General features: G+C 47.4%; 1 protein-coding gene across 2 annotated transcripts; it reads left to right on the top strand.

Moving 5' to 3' along the window:
• The first annotated feature begins 1,135 nt into the window (after positions 1 to 1,135).
• LOC122940348 (palmitoyltransferase ZDHHC16-like) lies at positions 1,136 to 19,802 on the top strand. Of its 2 annotated transcripts, XM_044296974.1 has the most exons (11): positions 1,136 to 1,303; positions 3,327 to 3,558; positions 3,669 to 3,863; positions 6,787 to 6,875; positions 9,452 to 9,480; positions 10,544 to 10,677; positions 12,419 to 12,466; positions 14,270 to 14,355; positions 15,925 to 16,048; positions 18,666 to 18,736; positions 19,469 to 19,802. In XM_044296974.1, exons 2-11 carry the CDS (start codon positions 3,343 to 3,345, stop codon positions 19,581 to 19,583), a joined length of 1,107 nt encoding a protein of 368 aa, XP_044152909.1. In that variant the 5' UTR covers positions 1,136 to 1,303; positions 3,327 to 3,342; the 3' UTR covers positions 19,584 to 19,802. The 2 variants fall into 2 exon arrangements, with proteins under 2 accessions (XP_044152909.1, XP_044152910.1); XM_044296975.1 differs by lacking the exon at positions 12,419 to 12,466.
• The last annotated feature ends 312 nt before the right edge of the window (positions 19,803 to 20,114 follow it).

Below are 20,114 nucleotides of genomic sequence, written 5' to 3'. Positions count from 1 at the left end.
ACGTCCATTATGTTTGCGGTTTTAGCTGCAGATTTCACTCTTTTCAATGGAAGGGAGAGATCTGCGGCAAAACCGCATCAAATCCGCACCAAAAAACGCTGTTAGAAATGACTGATTTTGGTGCGGATATGCTGCAGAAATGCATATAAATCTAGATCTTCTGTGCGATCACCATAGTGTGCAGGCGACCTACACTGCGGAGGATGAAGACTGCAAAAGTACAAAAGGTCACACGCTCTAGAGCAAACCCGTCACCAGAACATTATACTATACGTGATCCGTGTGAAACAAAACGCTCCACCTCCCTTCAGCCCTCCCCCAACACACAGCCCCATGTAAAACATCAGTCCCCTCCCTTCAGCCCTCCCCCAACACACAGCCCCATGTAAAATAACACATTACTACTCACTTCAACCTCAACATACAGTCCTATGGTAAAATCCCACTCACCTCCAAAACAGTCAACCCCCTGTAAAACATCAGTCCCATTTAAGACAGTCCCATGTAACCCCCCCCATCAGCCATCTCCAACATACAGTTCCATGTAAAAATACATCAAATTACCTCGCATAATGCCCCATGTAAAAAACATCAATCCCCTCCAACAATCCGATGTAAAAACATCTGTTCCCTCCAACAGTCCCATGTAAAAACCGCCATCTCTAACATACAGTTCCATGTAAAAAAGACATCAATTCACCTTGCATCATGCCCTATGTAAAAACATCAATCCCCTTTAACAGTCCCATGTAAAAACATCTGCCCCCTCTAACAGTCCCATGTAAAACCACCTGTCTCCCTCCAACAGCCCCATGTAAAAACATCAGTCCTCTCCAACAGTCCCATGTAAAACATCAGTCCCTTCCAACAGTCCCATGTAAAACATCAGTCCCTTCCAACAGTCCCATGTAAAACATCAGTCCCTTCCAACAGTCCCATGTAAAACATCAATATCCTCATCAAGTCACCTCACGTGACTTCACCCTCCTCCAGCACGGTCACTTTGGGATTCATCTTCCACTGTCACATGACCATGTGACGTCAGAAGGTCCATACGACGCATGGAGTTTAGACGCTACCCTCCCTTTCTTCTTCTGGTAGGCTCCCGCGCCCCGCCCCTTCCCGTGACATCATACCTGCCAGGAGCAGCTCCATTCTGGACGCGAACATACCGGGCTTCCACTGCGCATGCTTAGTAGGCATGGCTCCGGCTGATGGAGGCTGAGTGGAGTGACATCCGGTCAGTGCAGGTGTCTGGGAGCCGGGATGGAGGGTGCGAGATGGGAGTGATACTGCCGGGCAGGTGAGTGCTGGTCACCCTGGGGACAGGTTACTGTGTATAGAGCTGCCCTCTAAGAGCACTGGGTGGTCTGACAGGTCCCTGACCTATGGGTATCTCTAGGGCTGTTCTGCAGATGGGGCATTGATCATAGAGAAGCTGTAACTGTGCGGATTGTGTCAGTAGATACTGCGCCCTCAGCACTGGACCCTGATGTCCCTGCCAGTCACCCACTTAACCCTTTGGCTACCGGAGGTTTTTGCATTTTCATTTTTCTTCCCTATTTTCCATGAGCCATAACTTTTTTTATATTTTTCCGGTCACATAGCTGTACGAGGGCTTTTTTTTTTTTTTTTTTTGCGGGACAAGTTGTACTTTCTAATGCCACCATTAATTATGGCATAAAATGTTGTGGGAAGTGGTAAAAAAAATTCCAAATGGGATGGAATGGGGGGAAAAAAAAACGCAATCCCTCCACCGTTTTACGGGTTTTGTTCACGGCAAAACTGACCTGTGCCCTTCATTCTCTGGGTCAGGGCGATTACAGCGATGCCCTGTATGTATAGGTTCTTTATATCTAAATAAATGTAAACTTTGAGAATTTTTTTATTTTTGACATCACCATATTCTGACCCCCATTTGTACGCGCTGTAAAACACTCAGGTGAGAACCTAGCCTTAATTGATACCATTTTGGAGTGTGGGTGAGTTTTTGATCACATTTTATTAAATTTCTTTGGTTAAGAGAAGCGATGAAAAAATGGCAGATCGGCCATTTTGACCCTTTTTCCGTTACGCCATTCGCCGTATTGGATTTTTTATTTTTTTTGTATTTTAATAGTATGGGCATTTTCAGTTGTGGTGATGCCTATGACGTTTATATTTATTATTTAGGTATTTCTTTTTTAATTATATGGAAAGGGGGTGATTTTAAACTTTTATATATATATATATTTTTTTTTAATTGTTATTATTATGTGCCTCATATATGAGCTTATTAAATTTTTTTAATTTTGGTTTATCAGGAATTTATTATTAACTTATTTTGCTCACTTTTGCTCATTTCTTATCCTGGCCTGCCATCTGGTGGCCAAAATAAGAATTGCAGTTTGGATACTGTTAGCCTTCTCAGTAAGGCTTACAGTATTCAGCGCAACTACCTATGCCCGGATTGGACACAAGGGGCATAGGTAGGGAGCCCGGAAACGCGAGCTTCCGGGTTTTTGCGCATTTAGGTGCCCGTGATCTCGCGCTGATGTAAAGCCTTAGCTGGGGTGCGGTTGGTTGTCAGATGTGTCATGTATTTTGGCATGGCATCTGTGCCAGCACCCTGTCATTAGAGGTAATGATTGGCTACTGCAAAATGTAGGGCAAAAATGTCATCCTCCTTCTCACCTAAGGGGTGGAGACGGAGACTTGGCAACAGAGCTTGCATTTTTGTCTAGGTTAATAGGTCACCATTTTCCATTTCTTCACATTCAATAAAGGGGTCTTTTATTAGAGCCCTTTTACCTCTGGCTGAGGATTGGGCCGGTCACGGCTAACCAACATTCCTGATCCATGGCTTGTGTAGCGGCGCTGCTGCACGTAGCTCAGTGTAAACCAGGGATGGGCTACTGACAACACGGATGGGGGATGAATGATCGTCATAACGATTGTTCATCCCCCTTTGCATGTGACTGGGTGAAAAGCACTTGTGTATCGTTATCTGGCCCTCATGTTTTGCCTGCCATTGGTTCATATCATAACGCCCAACTCTATCCAGATACAAGAAGACCCCTTTTTTTTTTACTCCAAACTGCACAGTTACATATAACGCAAGCGGTGAATAAAGCCTGCTAAATAGGACAGCTGATCGTCGGGGACCCTGGGTGTCAGACCCCCACCCATGAAATACCGATCACCTCTTCTGAAGATGGCGCATCGGTATTTTACTCCAGGAAAACCTCTTCAATGTTACCATTTAAAAAAAAGGTCATTTTCCCATAGGTAAAAGTTGATGTGATGGTAATGCCGTGTTTCACCCCTCTTCGTATGTTTTGCCGCAGGTAATGAACAGTGGGAATGAGAAACATCCGGCGCCTTTTCTTGCGGTGCCTTCGCCTGGGACACAGAAGGACATTCGCGTATGTGAGCTCGCTGAGCGACTACCTGCGCTACAGCCGCCTCTGCCTGGTGTCTCTGACCCACAACACCTTCACTAACAGCGATGTGGTCATCGAGTCCCTGTTTGAGCCCGTGTACTGGTTGGTGGATCACTTGACCAGATGGTTCGGCGTCGTGAGTATTTCTATATATTTTTATTTCATTTTTTTATCGTTAATAAATATTGGCTCTGTGGTCGGCAATCCTGGCAATATTTTTTTATCATTTATTTATTTATTTTTTAGGTGTTTGTGGCTCTGGTGATCTTGCTGACCAGCTCCATTGTGTTGATCGTGTACCTCTGTGTCCTTCCTCTTATCCTCCAAACGTATTCCACTGCCTGGATCTGCTGGCATATTGCCTATGGCCACTGGAATCTCATCCTGATTGTCTTTCACTATTACAAGGCAATCACCACGTCCCCTGGATATCCACCGCAGGTACGTGGAACTGGCTACAGGATTTGCAAAATGTAACGTTTAAAAAAAAATAATAATTTGTTGTTCACTCGCTTCGTAAATTAAACTTTCTAAACCGACTTCATAAAAAATCTCCTACCAGTCTGCGTCTGCAGAGTGTGTGTAAGTCCTTCACCTAGCTGCTGAATGTGTCGCAAATCCTTCAGAGCTCTGCTCCCGTTTCCGATGGCTCTCTGCTCTGCTATAGATAACAGCAGGGAGGGGGAGGAGGTTATACACGGCAGATCACAGTGGAGAGAGGATACAAGGAGTGCAGCTCACTCAGGCTGTAGATGGGGAGGAAAGCGCACACCCAAGGGGAAGGCGGCAGCAGCATCCTGGACACACAGATCCAGCATGTACTGTATTACTGCGAGGGAAAAGTTCACAGGAGAAAAGCCCTAAAGGGGTTCTCTGGGAATTAGGAAAATGGAAATACTTAAAGGGGTTGGCCACCCTAAGTATCAACAATCCAAAGTGCCCTAGACAATAACCAAAACTATGAAGTATTTGTATCATGTGACATGTACCGGCTGTATATCCTTTTTCTAACCTGTTCACCATGACGCGCCTCCCTGGAGGAGCTTCCTCCGACCAGCTGTGTGGGAGGAGCAGCTGCAAAGAGCGCCTCAGTCATCAGTAAATAACTGCAGACATAGCAATAGAATGTATGCCCCAGTACCAGCAGTAAAGAGATTATTGCCCGCCCCGCACAGGAATGTGATGCTAATCTATCATACATATGTTACTGGGAGGGGGGGGGGGAAACCTTGTTCATAAATTTGCTGTGGGGCTCAGTCATTTCTAGTTGTGCCACTGGATGTATTCCATGAATAGAGGGGGAGATTTATAATTTCCCTTGTTCCTGAAAAGTGGCAGTAAAAAGTTGAAAACTATCTGTTTGCAACGTTTTAACTGCGTCTTTTTGAAAAAAGGGGGCGTGACAATGGCAGGGAGGGGGGCGTGACCAGTCACTACAACACATTTATGTTAATTATTGCCAGTTTCCTGACTAATGAAGCCGTGTGCAGACCATTTTTGCATGAATACATTTGTAGAAATTGTTCTGCTCACATAGCGAGGAGCCTCCTGTCTATTATCACACAACTGCATTCCGTTTGGTTTGGTTGCGTCCCCATCCTGGATAGAATTTGCTGTGAGGGCAGGAGGGGGCGTGGTGAGGGGAGGGCAGGGCAGGAGGGGGCGTGGTGAGGGGAGGGCAGGGCAGGAGGGGGCGTGGTGAGGGGAGGGCAGGGCAGGAGGGGGCGTGGGGAGGGGAGGGCAGGGCAGGAGGGGGCGTGGTGAGGGGAGGGCAGGGCAGGAGGGGGCGTGGTGAGGGGGAGGGCAGGGCAGGAGGGGGCGTGGTGAGGTGAGGGCAGGGCAGGAGGGGGCGTGGTGAGGGGGAGGGCAGGGCAGGAGGGGGCGTGGTGAGGTGAGGGCAGGGCAGGAGGGGGCGTGGTGAGGGGAGGGCAGGGCAGGAGGGGGCGTGGTGAGGGGAGGGCAGGAGGGGTGAGGGCAGGGCAGGAGGGGGGTGAGGGGAGGGCAGGGCAGGAGGGGGGCGTGGTGAGGGCAGGGCAGGAGGGGGGCATGGTGAGGGCAGGGCAGGAGGGGGGCGTGGTGAGGGCAGGGCAGGAGGGGGGCGTGGTGAGGGCAGGAGGGGGGCGAGGGGAGGGCAGGAGGGGGGGCGTGGTGAGGGGAGGGCAGGGCAGGAGGGGGCGTGGTGAGGGCAGGGCAGGAGGGGGGCGTGGTCAGGGCAGGGGGGGCGTGGTGAGGGGAGGGCAGGGCAGGGGGGGGCGTGGTGAGGGGAGAGCAGGGCAGGGGGGGCGAGGGGAGGGCAGGGCAGGAGGGGGCGTGATGAGGGTAGGAGGGGGCGTGGCCTCCAATAGCAAGGAAACCAGGCAGATCTGCTTAAGAAGATCTATTAGTAAGTGTAATATCTCCCTACTTTCTTTACAGTTTTAGGGTCCATTTACACATCCGTAGAATGGGTCCGGATCCGTTCCGCAACGTTTGGGTCTGGATTTGTTCCACTTGATTCTCTGTGGGGATGGAAGAGATATGGCCAGCACACAGTGCGCTGTCCGCATCTGCATTTCTGGAGCGCGGCCCCGATCTTCCAGGCCGCGGCGCCCCAAGAAATTGCGGACAAGAATAGGCCTTTCCTTTGGGGGTGCTGGCCGGGTGTATTGCGGATCTGCAATACACTACGGACGTGTGAATGGACCCTTAATAAGAGTGGCCGTCCCCTTTTAAATATATTCTCAAAAAACTTTCATTAGTTATAATGGCTGGTTTTGTCTGGGGAGCAATCATCAGGGGAAACAAAGTGGCCGCTGTCCCATTAGTTTACACGAAACCTGTCCTAATCGCACAGGAAGACATGTTGCTTCACAACACTGAGGTAAAGAGCTGCCTCATCCTCCTCTCTGCTTGTCAGGGATTATGATCCTGAATACAGGTGATAAGATCTTCAGCTTGGTTCAGAGGAGACATGAAGTCCAGAGAGAAGGATGAGGCAGCTGTGAAGTAACTTGTCCTCCTTTGTGATTAGGGCAGGTTTTGTGTGTACTGATAGGACGGCGGCAATTTTATTTCTGCTCATGATCGCTCCCCAGACAAAACAAGCCATTCTAACTAATGAAAGGTATTTGTGAATATATTTATTATAAAATAATATTTAAGTATTTATATTTAATTCCCGGAGATCCCCTTTAACCTCAGGATAGGTTGTCAACTGAATATCGGGGACCTGAAGGAACATTGCAGCCTGAAACTTATCTCCATCTCCAGTAATACAGAAATTTGATTTGTAAATAATCTCGTTGGTTCGGGATTTATATTAGTAGTTGAATCTTTTCCGCGTGTGATGATGATGATGATGATGTCCGCTGATCGTGTTCATTAGGTGCAGAAGAACATCCCGTCAGTGGCGGTATGCCGGAAGTGCATCGCTCCAAAACCTGCTCGGACCCATCACTGTAGCATCTGTAATAGGTAGGATGCTGTCGTCTTATCTGTGTATTTTACAGTGATTTTCACTTCTGTTGATCCTTTCGTCTCAGGGCGCAGAATGGAGGCCCAGCTATTGGCCATAGCAGCGCCTCTGTGTGGGCTCTTATGTGGCTACAGGGCCGTTCCAGCCATAGACGTTTATGGCATACGTGTAGGATACTTTGTGTGGGTCCGAATCACGTGGGCGTACGAGCGCTCATACAGATTCACATAAACACCAGAGCATTGGTATTGTATGTAAAAGGCCCCTCGCTGTATTCACAGTACACGTCCTTCTAGAACAGAAAGGACGTACAGGAAAGGGGAGCTTATAGAAGTTGATTACATTGTAATGATTTGGTTTTCTAATAAGATGGGAGTGTAAACCATAACTTCCCCCAACTAGCCAGATGTTCACCCAACCCCCTTATACTAGAGCAGGGCTGGCCAACCTGCGGCTCTCCAGCTGTTGCAAGACTACAACTCCCAGCATGCCTAGACTGCCTACAGCTATCAGCCTACAGCAGGGCATGGTGGGGGCAGGGCAATTGTAGTTTTACAACAGCTGGAGAGCCGCAGGTTGGCCAGCCTTGTACTAGAGCAGGGATGTCAAACTCGTGGCCCTCCAGCTGTTGCAAAACTACAACTCCCATCATGCCTGGGCATACTACAGCTATCAGGGAATGATGGGAGTTGTAGTTTTGCAACATCTGGAGGGCCATGAGTTTGACATCCATGTACTAGAGTAAGAACAGAATTGTGAGGTTTATTAAGTTACCTGAGTGCAATACATGTATAGGGCCACTAGATGGCAGTATCCCTCACACAGCTTCGCAGTGGTCTCTCCTCTAGGACTCCCTTCTGCCATGAGAAAGGGGTCCTAGGTGGTGGCGGTGGTGGGAGGTTTAAAGGCTTTGTCCCTCCAGTAAATATTATATTGCTCAACTCATACAAAATAAGGCGTGTGTGACAGTTACATGAATAATCCAGTTATATTTAAAGAGGACCTTTCACCTAAAAACATGTATAGAAATAGTTACATTTCCTCGGGTTGTGTAAAAGCTCAAGTTCTCGCAAATCTCGTAAGAACTTGAGCTCCTTCTCCCTGGCTAAGATGATTGGATGCGCTCTTAGCCAGGGAGAAGAAAACCGCGCCCTGTACAAAATTTAGTCACCGTCTACTCGAACCGAATCGCCTCATTGGCATATGAGGCGCCAGAACTACCGGAGACCACAGCGGACGAAAGGGGGGGTCCTCTGAAAAAATAATAATCGGAAATACATCACTGGGGGCCGCACTGTTAGGTAATGTAACTGTTTCTATACATATTTTTTGGTGAAAGGTTTAATTAGATAGTATAGCGCCACCTGGTGTTTACAGTATATAGCAATGTGCTGCATAGTGATCATCTGTTCCCTGCAGGGCAGCCAATAGAATTAGCTCTGTCCTGCTCGTCAGATAGTGCAGCAATATACAGCAAAGCTGAGGATAGTTCTGAGGACTGGCTTGTGAGCAGTCAACTACTATATTTCTCACTGCTCCAGACTCCTTGATACAATTATTTATATTTACGGCTGCCAGAGAGGGAAGGAGACTGGCTTGCGGCTGCCAGAGGGGAAAGAAGGAGACTGGCTTGCGGCTGCCAGAGGGGGAAGAAGGAGACTGGCTTGCGGCTGCCAGAGGGGGAAGAAGGAGACTGGCTTGCGGCTGCCAGAGGGGGAAGAAGGAGACTGGCTTGCGGCTGCCAGAGGGGGAAGAAGGAGACTGGCTTGCGGCTGCCAGAGGGGGAAGAAGGAGACTGGCTTGCGGCTGCCAGAGGGGGAAGAAGGAGACTGGCTTGCGGCTGCCAGAGGGGGAAGAAGGAGACTGGCTTGCGGCTGCCAGAGGGGGAAGAAGGAGACTGGCTTGCGGCTGCCAGAGGGGGAAGAAGGAGACTGGCTTGCGGCTGCCAGAGGGGGAAGAAGGAGACTGGCTTGCGGCTGCCAGAGGGGGAAGAAGGAGACTGGCTTGCGGCTGCCGGACTGGTAGTGATGTGGAGCAGGGACAGAGGCATATAAAGTTTATCCAAGGGGTTTTCGGATTTGGAGGAGGAAAACAGAAAAATGGGGTGCGTTACTGACCAGCAGTCTACATGTGGTTCGTAGGATTAACCCCCTTGAGAGAACAATCAAGCGCACCAGATACACCATGTTGGACTACCCCTTTGTCTATGCTAATGTTTTTTTTTTATAATAATGATTGCGTTGTGACTTTAGGCAGCAGCAGAAGATTTGTTTACAATGTGTATCTTCATTCATGGTCTCTCTACGTAAATGAAGTCCGCCCACTATTGATTCGCCACCGCACAAGGACGTTTACTTGTGTGACTGATCAGTACTCTGCGCTCGTCCACATCAGTCGCACGCCGTACATTCTTACCCCTAATCCTCTGCATCTTAAGAGGATCTAATGAAAGTTGTCTCATTCTGGCCCCCACCACTTTCATGCCGTAACCGCAGTTATCTTGTTTGTTGAGTCCAGTCATTTATAAAAAGGTCTTGTCCATAATGTGAAATTATTAATCGTCTTCTCTTCACAGGTGCATTTTGAAAATGGATCACCATTGTCGTATCCTTTTGTAGATGTTTCAGCACTAGGCGATCTGGTAATTGAGGGTTGCATTGCAGTGGATGAAATCGGTGGTGAAAATCTGCAGCGTTCCCGCAGCCTGTAGGGTGGGGTGTGGATTTAAAAAAAAATTCCATGCCGCATGTTTTATGACCATTTACATTGTTGCAGAAATTCGGTACAGAACCCACAACTGAATTCCAGTGACTCGTTCCCGATGTGTGAATCCACCTGGCTTCTGCTGCTGACGGAACGTAAAAATTGTTCTCACCATCCCCTAACTAAGGCTACGTTCACACAACCGTATGAATGAGTCCCCATCTGTTCCGCAAACTGGTGCGGACCCATTCATGTCGATGGGGCTGCAAAAGACGCGGGCAGCGCATTGTGTACTGTTTGCATCCATAGTTCTGTTCCGCGACCCCGCAAAAAAAAAAAAATTTAAAATGTCCTTTTCTTGTCTGCCATCGCGGACAAGAATAGGCATTTTCTATGATGGCGGCGGCATGTATGGTCCGCAAATTGGCACATGGGCTGGTATCCTTGTTTTGGGGATCCGCAAAACACCATGGTCGTCTGAATGTAGCCTTAGCCTGCATTATGTCCTGGTCAGCTGTTAAAGGGGTTGTCCCATTACAACAATTTAGCCCCTGTTCTCAGAGTAGGGGATAAGTGTCAGCTCATGGGGGGGGGGGTCTGATCACTGGAGCCCCCGCTGATCACTAGAATGGGGACTATTTCTCCCCCGTTTGAATGGAGCTCCTGTTAAGTTCAGCTGTATGTCGCTGCAGGAGTTGCAAATTTTGGCACTTTTCAAAAGTATATATATATATATATATATATATATATATTATTTTTTTTTTAAACCAGGGACGAGTCCTACAGATTTACTATTTCCGCTCATAGCTTTCTGGTGCACAGAAATCCTATTATGCATCATACTGTGGCGCAAATCTGATTGCAGGTGTTGTCCGGTTTCCTATATTGACGGCCCCTAGTTTTCGGACAATAGTTTCTTCTATCGTGTTTGCCATATTATTCTTTAACATTGTTCCCATTGAAGCCTGGCTTAATAACTGTGTGGGCCACTACAACCATCGCTACTTCTTCTCCTTCTGCCTCTTCATGACCTTGGGTTGTATCTACTGTAGCATCAGCAGCCGCGTCATGTTCCAGGAAGCCTATGCAACTATACAGGTGAGATCAGTCCCTAGGCTTCTGCCGCTGAGTTTTTTTTCACACGGCGGGGAGGGGGAGGGGCAAAACCAGTATAATCAAAAATGCCTATCTGGATGGGAATGGGCTGTAATGCATACGTGAGTTTAGTGCTGTTGAGAGCTTGTACTTCCTGTTGACTCCTCTGATTAGTTGTGGAGGTCATTAGACTTGCGTTATAACATCTTCTAGATCTTTCTGAGGACAGAACGGGAGACGCTGAGCTCAGGGATGGTTTTCCTTGATTATACAGTATATTGTTTCATATTGGAGAACTGCACCTCCAACCAGTTTTGTTATTGCTCTAATGCACCTACAATTAAAAAAAACAAAAAAAAAAACAGCTTTGCAAGTATTCTTGATTAAGAAAAGCTCTGTCCATTTTGTGCTTGCAGCTGCTATTTTCGTATTAAAAATCTTTGTAAATACTGTCAGGACTAAAAGAGAGCCTATGAGACCTGCTACCTCCTCCTCCATCCCCGCCCACTCATAGGGAGAGCCTGTGAGACCTGCTACCTCCTCCTCCATCCCTACCCACTGATAGGAGAGCCTGTGAGCCTTGCCTCCTCCGTTCCCACCTACTCATAGGGTGAGCCTGTGAGACCTGCTACCTCCTCCTCCATCCCCGCCCACTCATAGGGAGAGCCTGTGAGTCCTGCTACCTCCTCCTCCATCCCTGCCCACTCATAGGGAGAGCCTGTGAGTCCTGCTACCTCCTCCTCCATCCCTGCCCACTCATAGGGAGAGCCTGTGAGTCCTGCTACCTCCTCCTCCATCCCTGCCCACTCATAGGGAGAGCCTATGAGACCTGCTACCTCCTCCTCCATCCCTACCCACTGATAGGAGAGCCTGTGAGTCCTGCTACCTCCTCTATTCCCGCCCACTCATAGAGAGAGCCTGTGAGTCCTGCTACCTCCTCCTCCATCCCCGAACCACACATAGGGAGAGCCTGTGAGTCCTGCTACCTCCTCCTCCATCCCCGCCCACACATAGGGTGAGCCTGTGAGACCTGCTACCTCCTCCTCCATCCCCGCCCAGTCATAGGGAGAGCCTGTGAGACCTGCTACCTCCTCCTCCATCCCTACCCACTCATAGGGAGAGCCTATGAGACCTGCTACCTCCTCCTCCATCCCTACCCACTGATAGGAGAGCCTGTGAGTTCTGCTACCTCCTCTATTCCCGCCCACTCATAGGGAGAGCCTGTGAGTCCTGCTACCTCCTCCTCTATTCCCGCCCACTCATAGGGAGAGCCTGTGAGTCCTGCTACCTCCTCCTCCATCCCCGCCCACACATAGGGTGAGCCTATGAGACCTGCTACCTCCTCCTCCTCCCTCCCTGCCCACTCATAGGGAGAGCATGTGAGTCCTGCTACCTCCTCTTCCATCCCTGCCCACTCAGGGTGCCCATGAGTCCTGCTTTCCCTACCTTCTCATAGAAAGAGCCTGCGAGTTTCTCACCGTCCACCCATAAATAGCCTGTGAGAGTCTTTCTCCCACCATTCCCGAATGATGTCCAATCACTGTGGGCAGAGGACTCGGGACCTCTACTATTTCTTTATTAAACTACTATTCCTCTTCATTACATATGTGTTCTACTCTCCGGTCACAGTTCTTCAGTACTTTGTCCTTCCCCATGTTTTTGTTGACCTCCATTGTGGTGAAGTCTGCAGAGCATTGCACTGTTCCACTAGAAGGTAATTGTGGTCATATCTCCCTCTTATTAGAAAATGAAGCACCATGAGGCGCAGAGGCTCCAGCTTGCAGGCAATGAGGTGGGCTATCTGGCTACCTATGTGTGTGACACTAACGCAGCCCCCTGTCCCGCTCACAATGCATGCGTCTGCTCTTCTCTGCTTCTAATCCAGGAATGCTACTTGTGCGAACCTCTTATCATTGTGTTGTCCGTCTCTTGTTGTTCTGGTGTGGACGCCAAGTTGTGACCAACCAGTGTTCAAGGTCATCGTCTTGGCTGTCAGACTTTATTATAGGAGTCGTTAGGCATACAGTCCGTGGAATATGAGTTGCAGGGCTACAATGACTCTAACACTTGAAAGGGTTTTGGAGACCCCTTAAAATTGATGTGAAGCCATATTGTAATATAAGGGGAAAAAAAGCTTTACTCACCTGTACGGTCCCCCTCGCCTCTTCTGGGGCTGGTCCTGCCCTGCAGTGTAGATGTCCCTGACTACCCTGCCTGATCGCTAAGGCCAATGATTGCCAGCAGTGATCTGAGATAGTTGGGGACATAATCGCTGCATTGCCAAAAGTGATGCTGGAAAGATGGTGGAACAGACAGGTGAGTAAAGCTTCCTATTAAATCCGGCGTAGATGTCCAATAAGCCGTTGCTAGATGACTCTAATGTTCTTGCCCCCAATTCGCTCAGTGGCCTTATCGCAGAGGAAACTGCATTTTAATCATGTGCAATGAAGGCTTTTCTGTTGCACTGCGCACTCTACATGCCGCAGCCCCATCTCTTTGACTGACCGGGCCAGATGTTCAGACCTATTTACGTCCGGAAGTGCGATCACCACTGTTTTCGGTGCGCACGCAGTACAAGTGATGCAACTCGCCGGGCTTGTTGGACAAGCGGAATTTGATGACTGATTCCTTTGAATGCTCCTCATCTAAACCTACATTTTTGAGGTTCTAAAAACAAACCTTTAAAGGACCACAAAGAGTTAAGAATAAAAAAAAGTAAAAAGCCTTTTTCACCATCCCTGATCCCAAAACCTGATTAATACTATATGGCTGGTGAACCTTTTGGTTACGTAACCGGGAATCGCATTAGTGGGGATTGGCACTCGCCATTTGCTGTAACGGTCAGGAGCGCTCAGCTGAGCTCCGGCTATGCCCTGCTGTACTTCTCTGAGCAGAGGACAAGGCGGGAGCAATCCCAAAGGTCAAAAGTTACGTGTAATTCCCTGGTGGCTGACGTCGGTCACACGTTCGGAGTGTCTCGTGGCTGGGTAGATACGGAAGGTCTTCTGTTCAGGTTGATGTTGAGGCTTGCCAGAGAGGACTTTGCGTAAGACGGGGTGTGTTCTATGTATAAAGTGAGCACTTACTTTTATCCCCCCAGATTAGCTCTAAAGTGGCGGAAGGGGCATTGAATGGATGCAAGGGTTTACAGGCTAGCCAGGGAAGCAACAAATTGTGTGGTGGAGGACCCAGCATATGCACACTTTATTACACAGACTTGATAGCAGTGGTGTAATGCTTCTTTTCTCCAGTGGTGGCACTGCAGGGGAATTGAGCACTCAGACTAGAGAGCACAGCCGATCACCGGTGATCAGCAGTGGAACATCTTTTGATCTGTTTGTTCCAACAACAAGGGACTGTCCAAAGTGAGGAACCTCTTTTTAAAGGGTCTGTTCTTACAATGAAACCCCTCACACTTACAATTCCAATATGCTATGAGAGCCATTGCTCCCACTCAGTTTGTTGCTTTCACTTCTTACTTGTGTCTTTTTAGATGTTTGTTTTTGTCTTTTGTGTAATGTCCTGTGCTTGGTTTCTTGCAAAAATTGCAGTGACAATATGGCGCGTTCATGTCTTTATCATTTATATCTTCTAGACTTACAGCCAGACGCCGCTTCCTGCCTTCTCCTTCTGGGAGAGAGTGTTTCACAAGTGCATCATATACCTCTGGGTTCTTTGCAGGTATGCTCTTGTTCGTTTTTGTGTTGTGGTTTTTATTTTATTTTTTTATTATTTTTAATTTCACTATTTAGAGATCTTAAGTGGGTGCTCCAGGACGCCCAGCTTTTTATAGGCGTTGATACTTGTGGATCCTCTAATCCAGTGTTTCCCAACCAGGGTGCCTCCAGCTGTTGCAAAACTACAACTCCCAGCATGCCCGGACAGCCTTTGGTTGTGCGGGCATGCTAAGAGTTGTAGTTTTGCAACAGCTGGAGGCACACTGGTTGGAAAACACTGCTCTAATCTGTCTGGTGCTGCCTAGGCGTGGGTGCAGAATCTTCTTTTTTGCAGCTTTAACCCCCATAAGGAGACATGAGTTTTCCTTGTTGGTTTCCCAGTTCGTGGTCCCCAGAATACTCACCGATTGGCCCCACATTTAAAGGGGTTGTGCCACATTTTTAAGCTATACACTAGCCCTGTTTGCTCCATTCATTCTGTTTGGGGCTGCCGGAAGGGGCCAAGTTCCGCATTTGGCTATCTCCATCAGACCCATTAGTGACGGATTCATGGGATCGGTGGATTTCCCAGCTGTTGGACCCCCACTGGTCAATTAGTTACCCTATCTTGTAAATAGGGGATGACTTTAAAACTTGGCACAACCCCTTTAAAGCGAAGTCAGGAACATAGCCGGGGGTCATTGGTGGAATCATGGGCAGGGGGAGGCAAGCTGGGGAGTGAGATGAGACTGTCGTTGGTAGGCAGGCCAGGAGTAAGGGAACCAGGTGACAAATCTAAAAGACAAGATTGAGTGTAATCTGGGGAAGAAGGACAAGGTCAGATACAAGAGCCACACAAGTAGGTACCTCGAATGGTGGAAAAGAGCTGAAGAGACTGGAGCGGAGGAAGAGCAGACATCCGGTTGCTGGAGCCTCGGCTGCAGAGAGATGCTTTGCTGGACATAGACGTGGTATAAGCATCATGTCCCTGATGAAACTGGTGGGTTTGTGTTTCTACAAAGTAGCCTGTCTGAACAAACAGAGCTAGACGTAAAGGGATGAAAGAGCGCGGTATACAGGACGGAGAGCCCAGGACACTTCCGCCTTCAGTAGACCATGCAGCTGAGCTTTAAGTGGTCCGGTCTCCTTACGGCTATACGTTGCTAAATACTTGTTTTCCCGTAAAATGCAGAAGTGACAGAGATAAAAGGGGGAGGGGAGAAGAGATGAGGCCGCTAAGGTAGTCACGGCTTAGTAAATCGGTGAAACCTTCAGACTCGCAAAGGAAGCGCCCACCCAGCACATCTCAAAAGCAGACATATTGGATCAGATTTACGAATGGCGAGCGACGTGTTAATTAAGCCTTCTTCCTTGGTTGACAAGTGGGTGTGGTTATTGGGTAAGGGGTGGGGCTTATTAGGAAAGGGGAGTGGCTTAAGATTTGATGGTTGAAGGAAAGTAAGCCCACCAGTAGGTGATGTAAAGTTAGACACAAATGGCTAAAAATGCTCCAGATTTATTATCCTGTTTTAATAATTAATAAACCCACCTGACCGGAAGTAACATATCTGCACGGAATTGCGTCACTTTTCAGCTCTGTCGCCGTGGCTCTTGGCGCCCTCACGCTCTGGCATGCCATACTCATCACCCGGGGAGAGACCAGCATAGAGAGACACATTAACAAGAAGGAGCGGAAGAGACTGCAGGATAAAGGGAAGGTAAGTGGCGCCCGCATTCACCTTTTGGTTTTCCGTGCTACGTTAAAACCACATCATTAGGCCTCATGTACACGACCGCGTGGTCGCCATCTGCGGACCCATTGAATGGGGTCCGTGATCTGTATCTGATGGTCCGCATTGCAAAAAACCTAGTGCATGCTCTACTTTTTTGCGGTGCAGAGGCACGGAAAGAAAACCCACGGAAGTACTCCGTAGTGCACTGTATCTCCCAGATTGCGGACCTGTTCAGGTGAATGGGTCCGCATCCATGATACGGTGCACACACGGACCCGCTGTTTACGAGCCGCAGTACGTGCACGGCCGGTCGTGAGCATTAGACCTTACAGGCGAAACCTATGCAGGGTCTGCACAGGTTGGCAGTCGACTGGAATATTGAACAGCGATATAATGAATAACAGCCGCACAATGTGATTAATATAGGCACTGTGGTCTACTTTGACCAAATAATTTCCACTTGGGATCCTCGCGTGGCTTTGTTTAAAATGTAACTTTAAATAAAGATATTAAGAGAAAAAGAAAAATGAAAAACTTGTGTACATCAAAAACAACCAGTGACAATAACATTGAACAAACAGCAGGTGGCGCTATGCAGATACATTTTATTGAATAACTCGGTGGCTATACAAAATTTTTAATTACATGAAATTACAAAAGTCTTCAGATCCAGGTGCTGGTTTGAAAACTGTAGAATATTTTTTTGTGGGACAACCCCTTTAGGGCAGGAGCTATATCAGACAGATAATTATAGTTGTCGAGCTGTACACGGCGCTCCCGCTTTTAATCTAATCCTAGAATATCTCATTTAGGCCTCTTTCACATGAGCGTGGCGGATTGGCTTCGGATGCGTTCAGTGAAACTCGCACCCGGCAAGCAAGTTCAGTCAGTTTTGTTTGCGATCGCGTTAAGTTTTTTCCGCGCGGGTGCAATGCGTTTTTTCATGTGCGTGATAAAAAAAACTGAAGGTTTACAAACAACATCTCTTAGCAACCATCAGTGAAAAACGCATCGCACCTGCACTTGCTTGCGGATGCGATGCGTTTTTCACTGAAGCCCCATTCACTTCTATGGGGCCAGGGCTGCGTGAAAAAACGCAGAATATAGAACATGCTGCGATTCTCGCGCAACGCAGAACTGATGCGTGAAAAAAAATAAAAAATGCTCATGTGCACAGAGCCATTGAAATGAATGGGTCAGGATTCAGTGCGGGTGCTATGCGTTCACGTCACGCATTGCACCCGCGCGGAAAACTCGCTCGTGTGAAAGGGGCCATAGGCCAGCAAGAGCTATATGTGTGCTCAATCAGTTGAGAGGTTGCTGCTTATGTTCACAGCTTTGTTTCCATTTGCACCAGCGCTTTGTCACATCTTAATTGCTCACATACTAAGGGTCCATTCACACGTCCGTAATTTGGGTCCGCATTCGTTCCGCAATTTGCGGACCCATTCACTTTCAATGGGGCTGGAACGGATGCAAATCCGCATTTTCGGGATCCGCATCCGTTTTTTCAGGATCCGCAATTTCGTTCCTGAAAAAAATAGAACATGTCCTATTCTTGTCCGCAATTGCAGAACAGAAAAGGCATTTTCTATTATAGTGTCTGATGTGCAGTCCGCAAATTGCGTATCGCACATTGCAGGTGTCCGTGTTTTGCGGATCCGCAAAGCACTTACGGACGTGTGAATGGACCCTTATTCACACACGGCCCCTGCCTATGTAACCTCTCCCTACAGGCACATCGCACTTGCCTTTTTCTCATAATCTCTGTGCCTAAACTTATTAGGTGAGAAAGGTACAGTAAGAGGACTAAAACGTTGCTGTTTGGTGATTAAAAAGCACATTATTTAATTTACTCTTTGGAAGTGCCTTGGATTTTTTTTTTTTTTTATTGAACTTATTATTATTATTTATTATTATTTATTTTTTTACTTATTAGCAGCTAGCTGGCAACTGGTATAAAAGATAGGACCGCGCACCCCTCCTGACATGTTTCGTTGCAGTTGCACCTTCGTCAGGGGATAAGGGGTCTAGACCGATGTGCGGACAGCCGCTGCTTGACTCTGTAAGCGGGTCCATCGCCTCTAAAGTTAAGAGCGCCTGCACATATGAATGTGGTTTGGCTTTTTTTTCCGAAAAAGCCATGAAAACCGCATTTTATATTTTTTTTTATTTTATTTTTTTTTTAAGTCGCATATCTTACGGGATTTTTCTGGAAAAAAGTTCAAAAAAAACATTCCTTGAGGATGCTTCCTTCTTTGAAAAAAAATTAAAAATAAAAAAAATTCTTGAGCTATAGTTTTTTACAGCAAAAACACACCTTTTAGAAATGCAGGGACAAAAAGTGTCAAAAACTGCAAAAGTTGGTAGAAAATCCCCCAAAAAGCATGTGTGAATCCAGCCCTAGAGTTGGATCTGTGTGTCTCCAACATCCTGCCTATGCTGTTGGGACCAGAGCAGTTTTCCGCAGTCGGTGGGTTTGCACAGACAGACGCAGGGTCAGTTGCAATGTGGCTGTGTTTTAGGGGCCAAGTGGACACGTCCCTAGAGTTTGACTCTCCCGGTTGATCGGTTGTGACTGATAGGTTTTTCCCTTTTGCAGATATTTCAGAATCCTTACAGCTACGGCCGCTTCAGCAACTGGAGGCTGTTCTTTGGAGTAGAAACACAATGGTAAGTTCTCATGAGATCCAGAAAAAACCTTTAACCCTTAGAGGACCTTGCGAATTTATGTTTTTGCGTTTTCGGTTTTCACTCCGCCACCTTCCCAGAGCCATGTTTGAAGGCTCATTTTTTGCAGGGCGATCTGTACTTCTCAGCGATTTAAGTGTATGTGACGTTTTGATCACTTTATGACATTCTTTTGGGGCAGTGAAGTGAAAAAAAATAGCGAATTAGCCATTTTGAATTTTTCAGTTACGCCATTCTCTATACGGGATATATATTGTTATATTTTAATAGCACAGGCGTTTTTAGGAGTATTCTTTTATGTATTTTTATTTTTGGATAAAGGGGGATGATTTGAAATTTTTATATATATATAAAAAAAAAATTTAACTTCTTTAGTTAAAATTTAACGTCTTCTTGAGGCTCTGAGCTAATACTGGCTTATAACAGTCAGGGAACGCTGTTACGGGCTTCCACATCCGCCCTGCTCAGATGCCGTGGTCACATTTGACCACAGCATCTGAGGGGTAAAATTTATGCAATCAGCCTTAGGGCTGAAACCTGGTGGCTATGGTGCCGCGTGAGCAGGTGCCATCTTTAAAGTGGCAACTGCTGCTGTATAAGGGAGGTTGCCCAGGGGTTAAAATGAACATATTTATAGACTGTAACAGATGGGGGCATGACCCCCCAGGATTCCCTCCTTTTTTCTGTTAAACCTTGCTTTATCTTCTGAATTAGGCAATGGATCACACGCGTCGTCCTGCCGTCTTCTCATCCGGCTTACGGGGACGGTCTGAAGTGGAACACTCCACATTGGCTGCCCACAAAACAGACTTCTGTCCTTGCAATCTAGAGCGGAAACCCCCTCCTCCAGGAGATGGTACAGTCTACCACCAGACGCCTGCTAGAACAACCGCACAAGCTTATTGAACTGTACTGTGTGTAATACCAGCAAGAACGCAAAAAAAAGTATAATAATGTAACATGCAGGAGATGGCGGCAGAGCGATTCCTGCGCAGTCGTGTGGTCAGGGACCCAGCAGATAATGAATAGTTTTATGGTTTACCTCCAATAGAAAAGGGAAAAGTACAAGAAAATATTTTTTATTCCTTAAAGGGTTTGTATGAGATTAGAAAAAAACATGGCTGATCTCTTCCAACAACAGCACCACTCTTGTCCTAGGGTTATGACCGGTATTGCAGCTTTCAAGTGAATTGGGCTGAGCTATTCCAGAGGCAGCCTGTGGATAAGAGTCGTCATCTTTGTTTGTCTGGGCTTTTACCACAGCGGAGTGTTTCACTTAAAGGGGGTTTGTTCATCCCTTGAGAATTCTTCAGATTAACCACAAACCGTCACTGGTGATCATACTTGCCTGATCCCATGA

Source organism: Bufo gargarizans, chromosome 6 (assembly GCF_014858855.1).
Source record: "Bufo gargarizans isolate SCDJY-AF-19 chromosome 6, ASM1485885v1, whole genome shotgun sequence".
Lineage (NCBI taxonomy): Eukaryota > Metazoa > Chordata > Amphibia > Anura > Bufonidae > Bufo > Bufo gargarizans.
The sequence above is the reverse complement of the archived record's forward strand: the minus strand, read 5'-3'. Positions and strand labels throughout refer to the sequence as shown.

Bases quoted from the DNA above. Each gene is read 5' to 3' on its own strand.
- LOC122940348 (XM_044296974.1), top strand. From the start codon at position 3,343: ATGAGAAACATCCGGCGCCTTTTCTTGCGGTGCCTTCGCCTGGGACAC. The intron at 3,559-3,668 runs GTGAGTATTTCT...TTTATTTTTTAG, and splicing joins TGACCAGATGGTTCGGCGTC to GTGTTTGTGGCTCTGGTGAT. The intron at 9,481-10,543 runs GTATCCTTTTGT...TTCCCATTGAAG, and splicing joins GAAAATGGATCACCATTGTC to CCTGGCTTAATAACTGTGTG.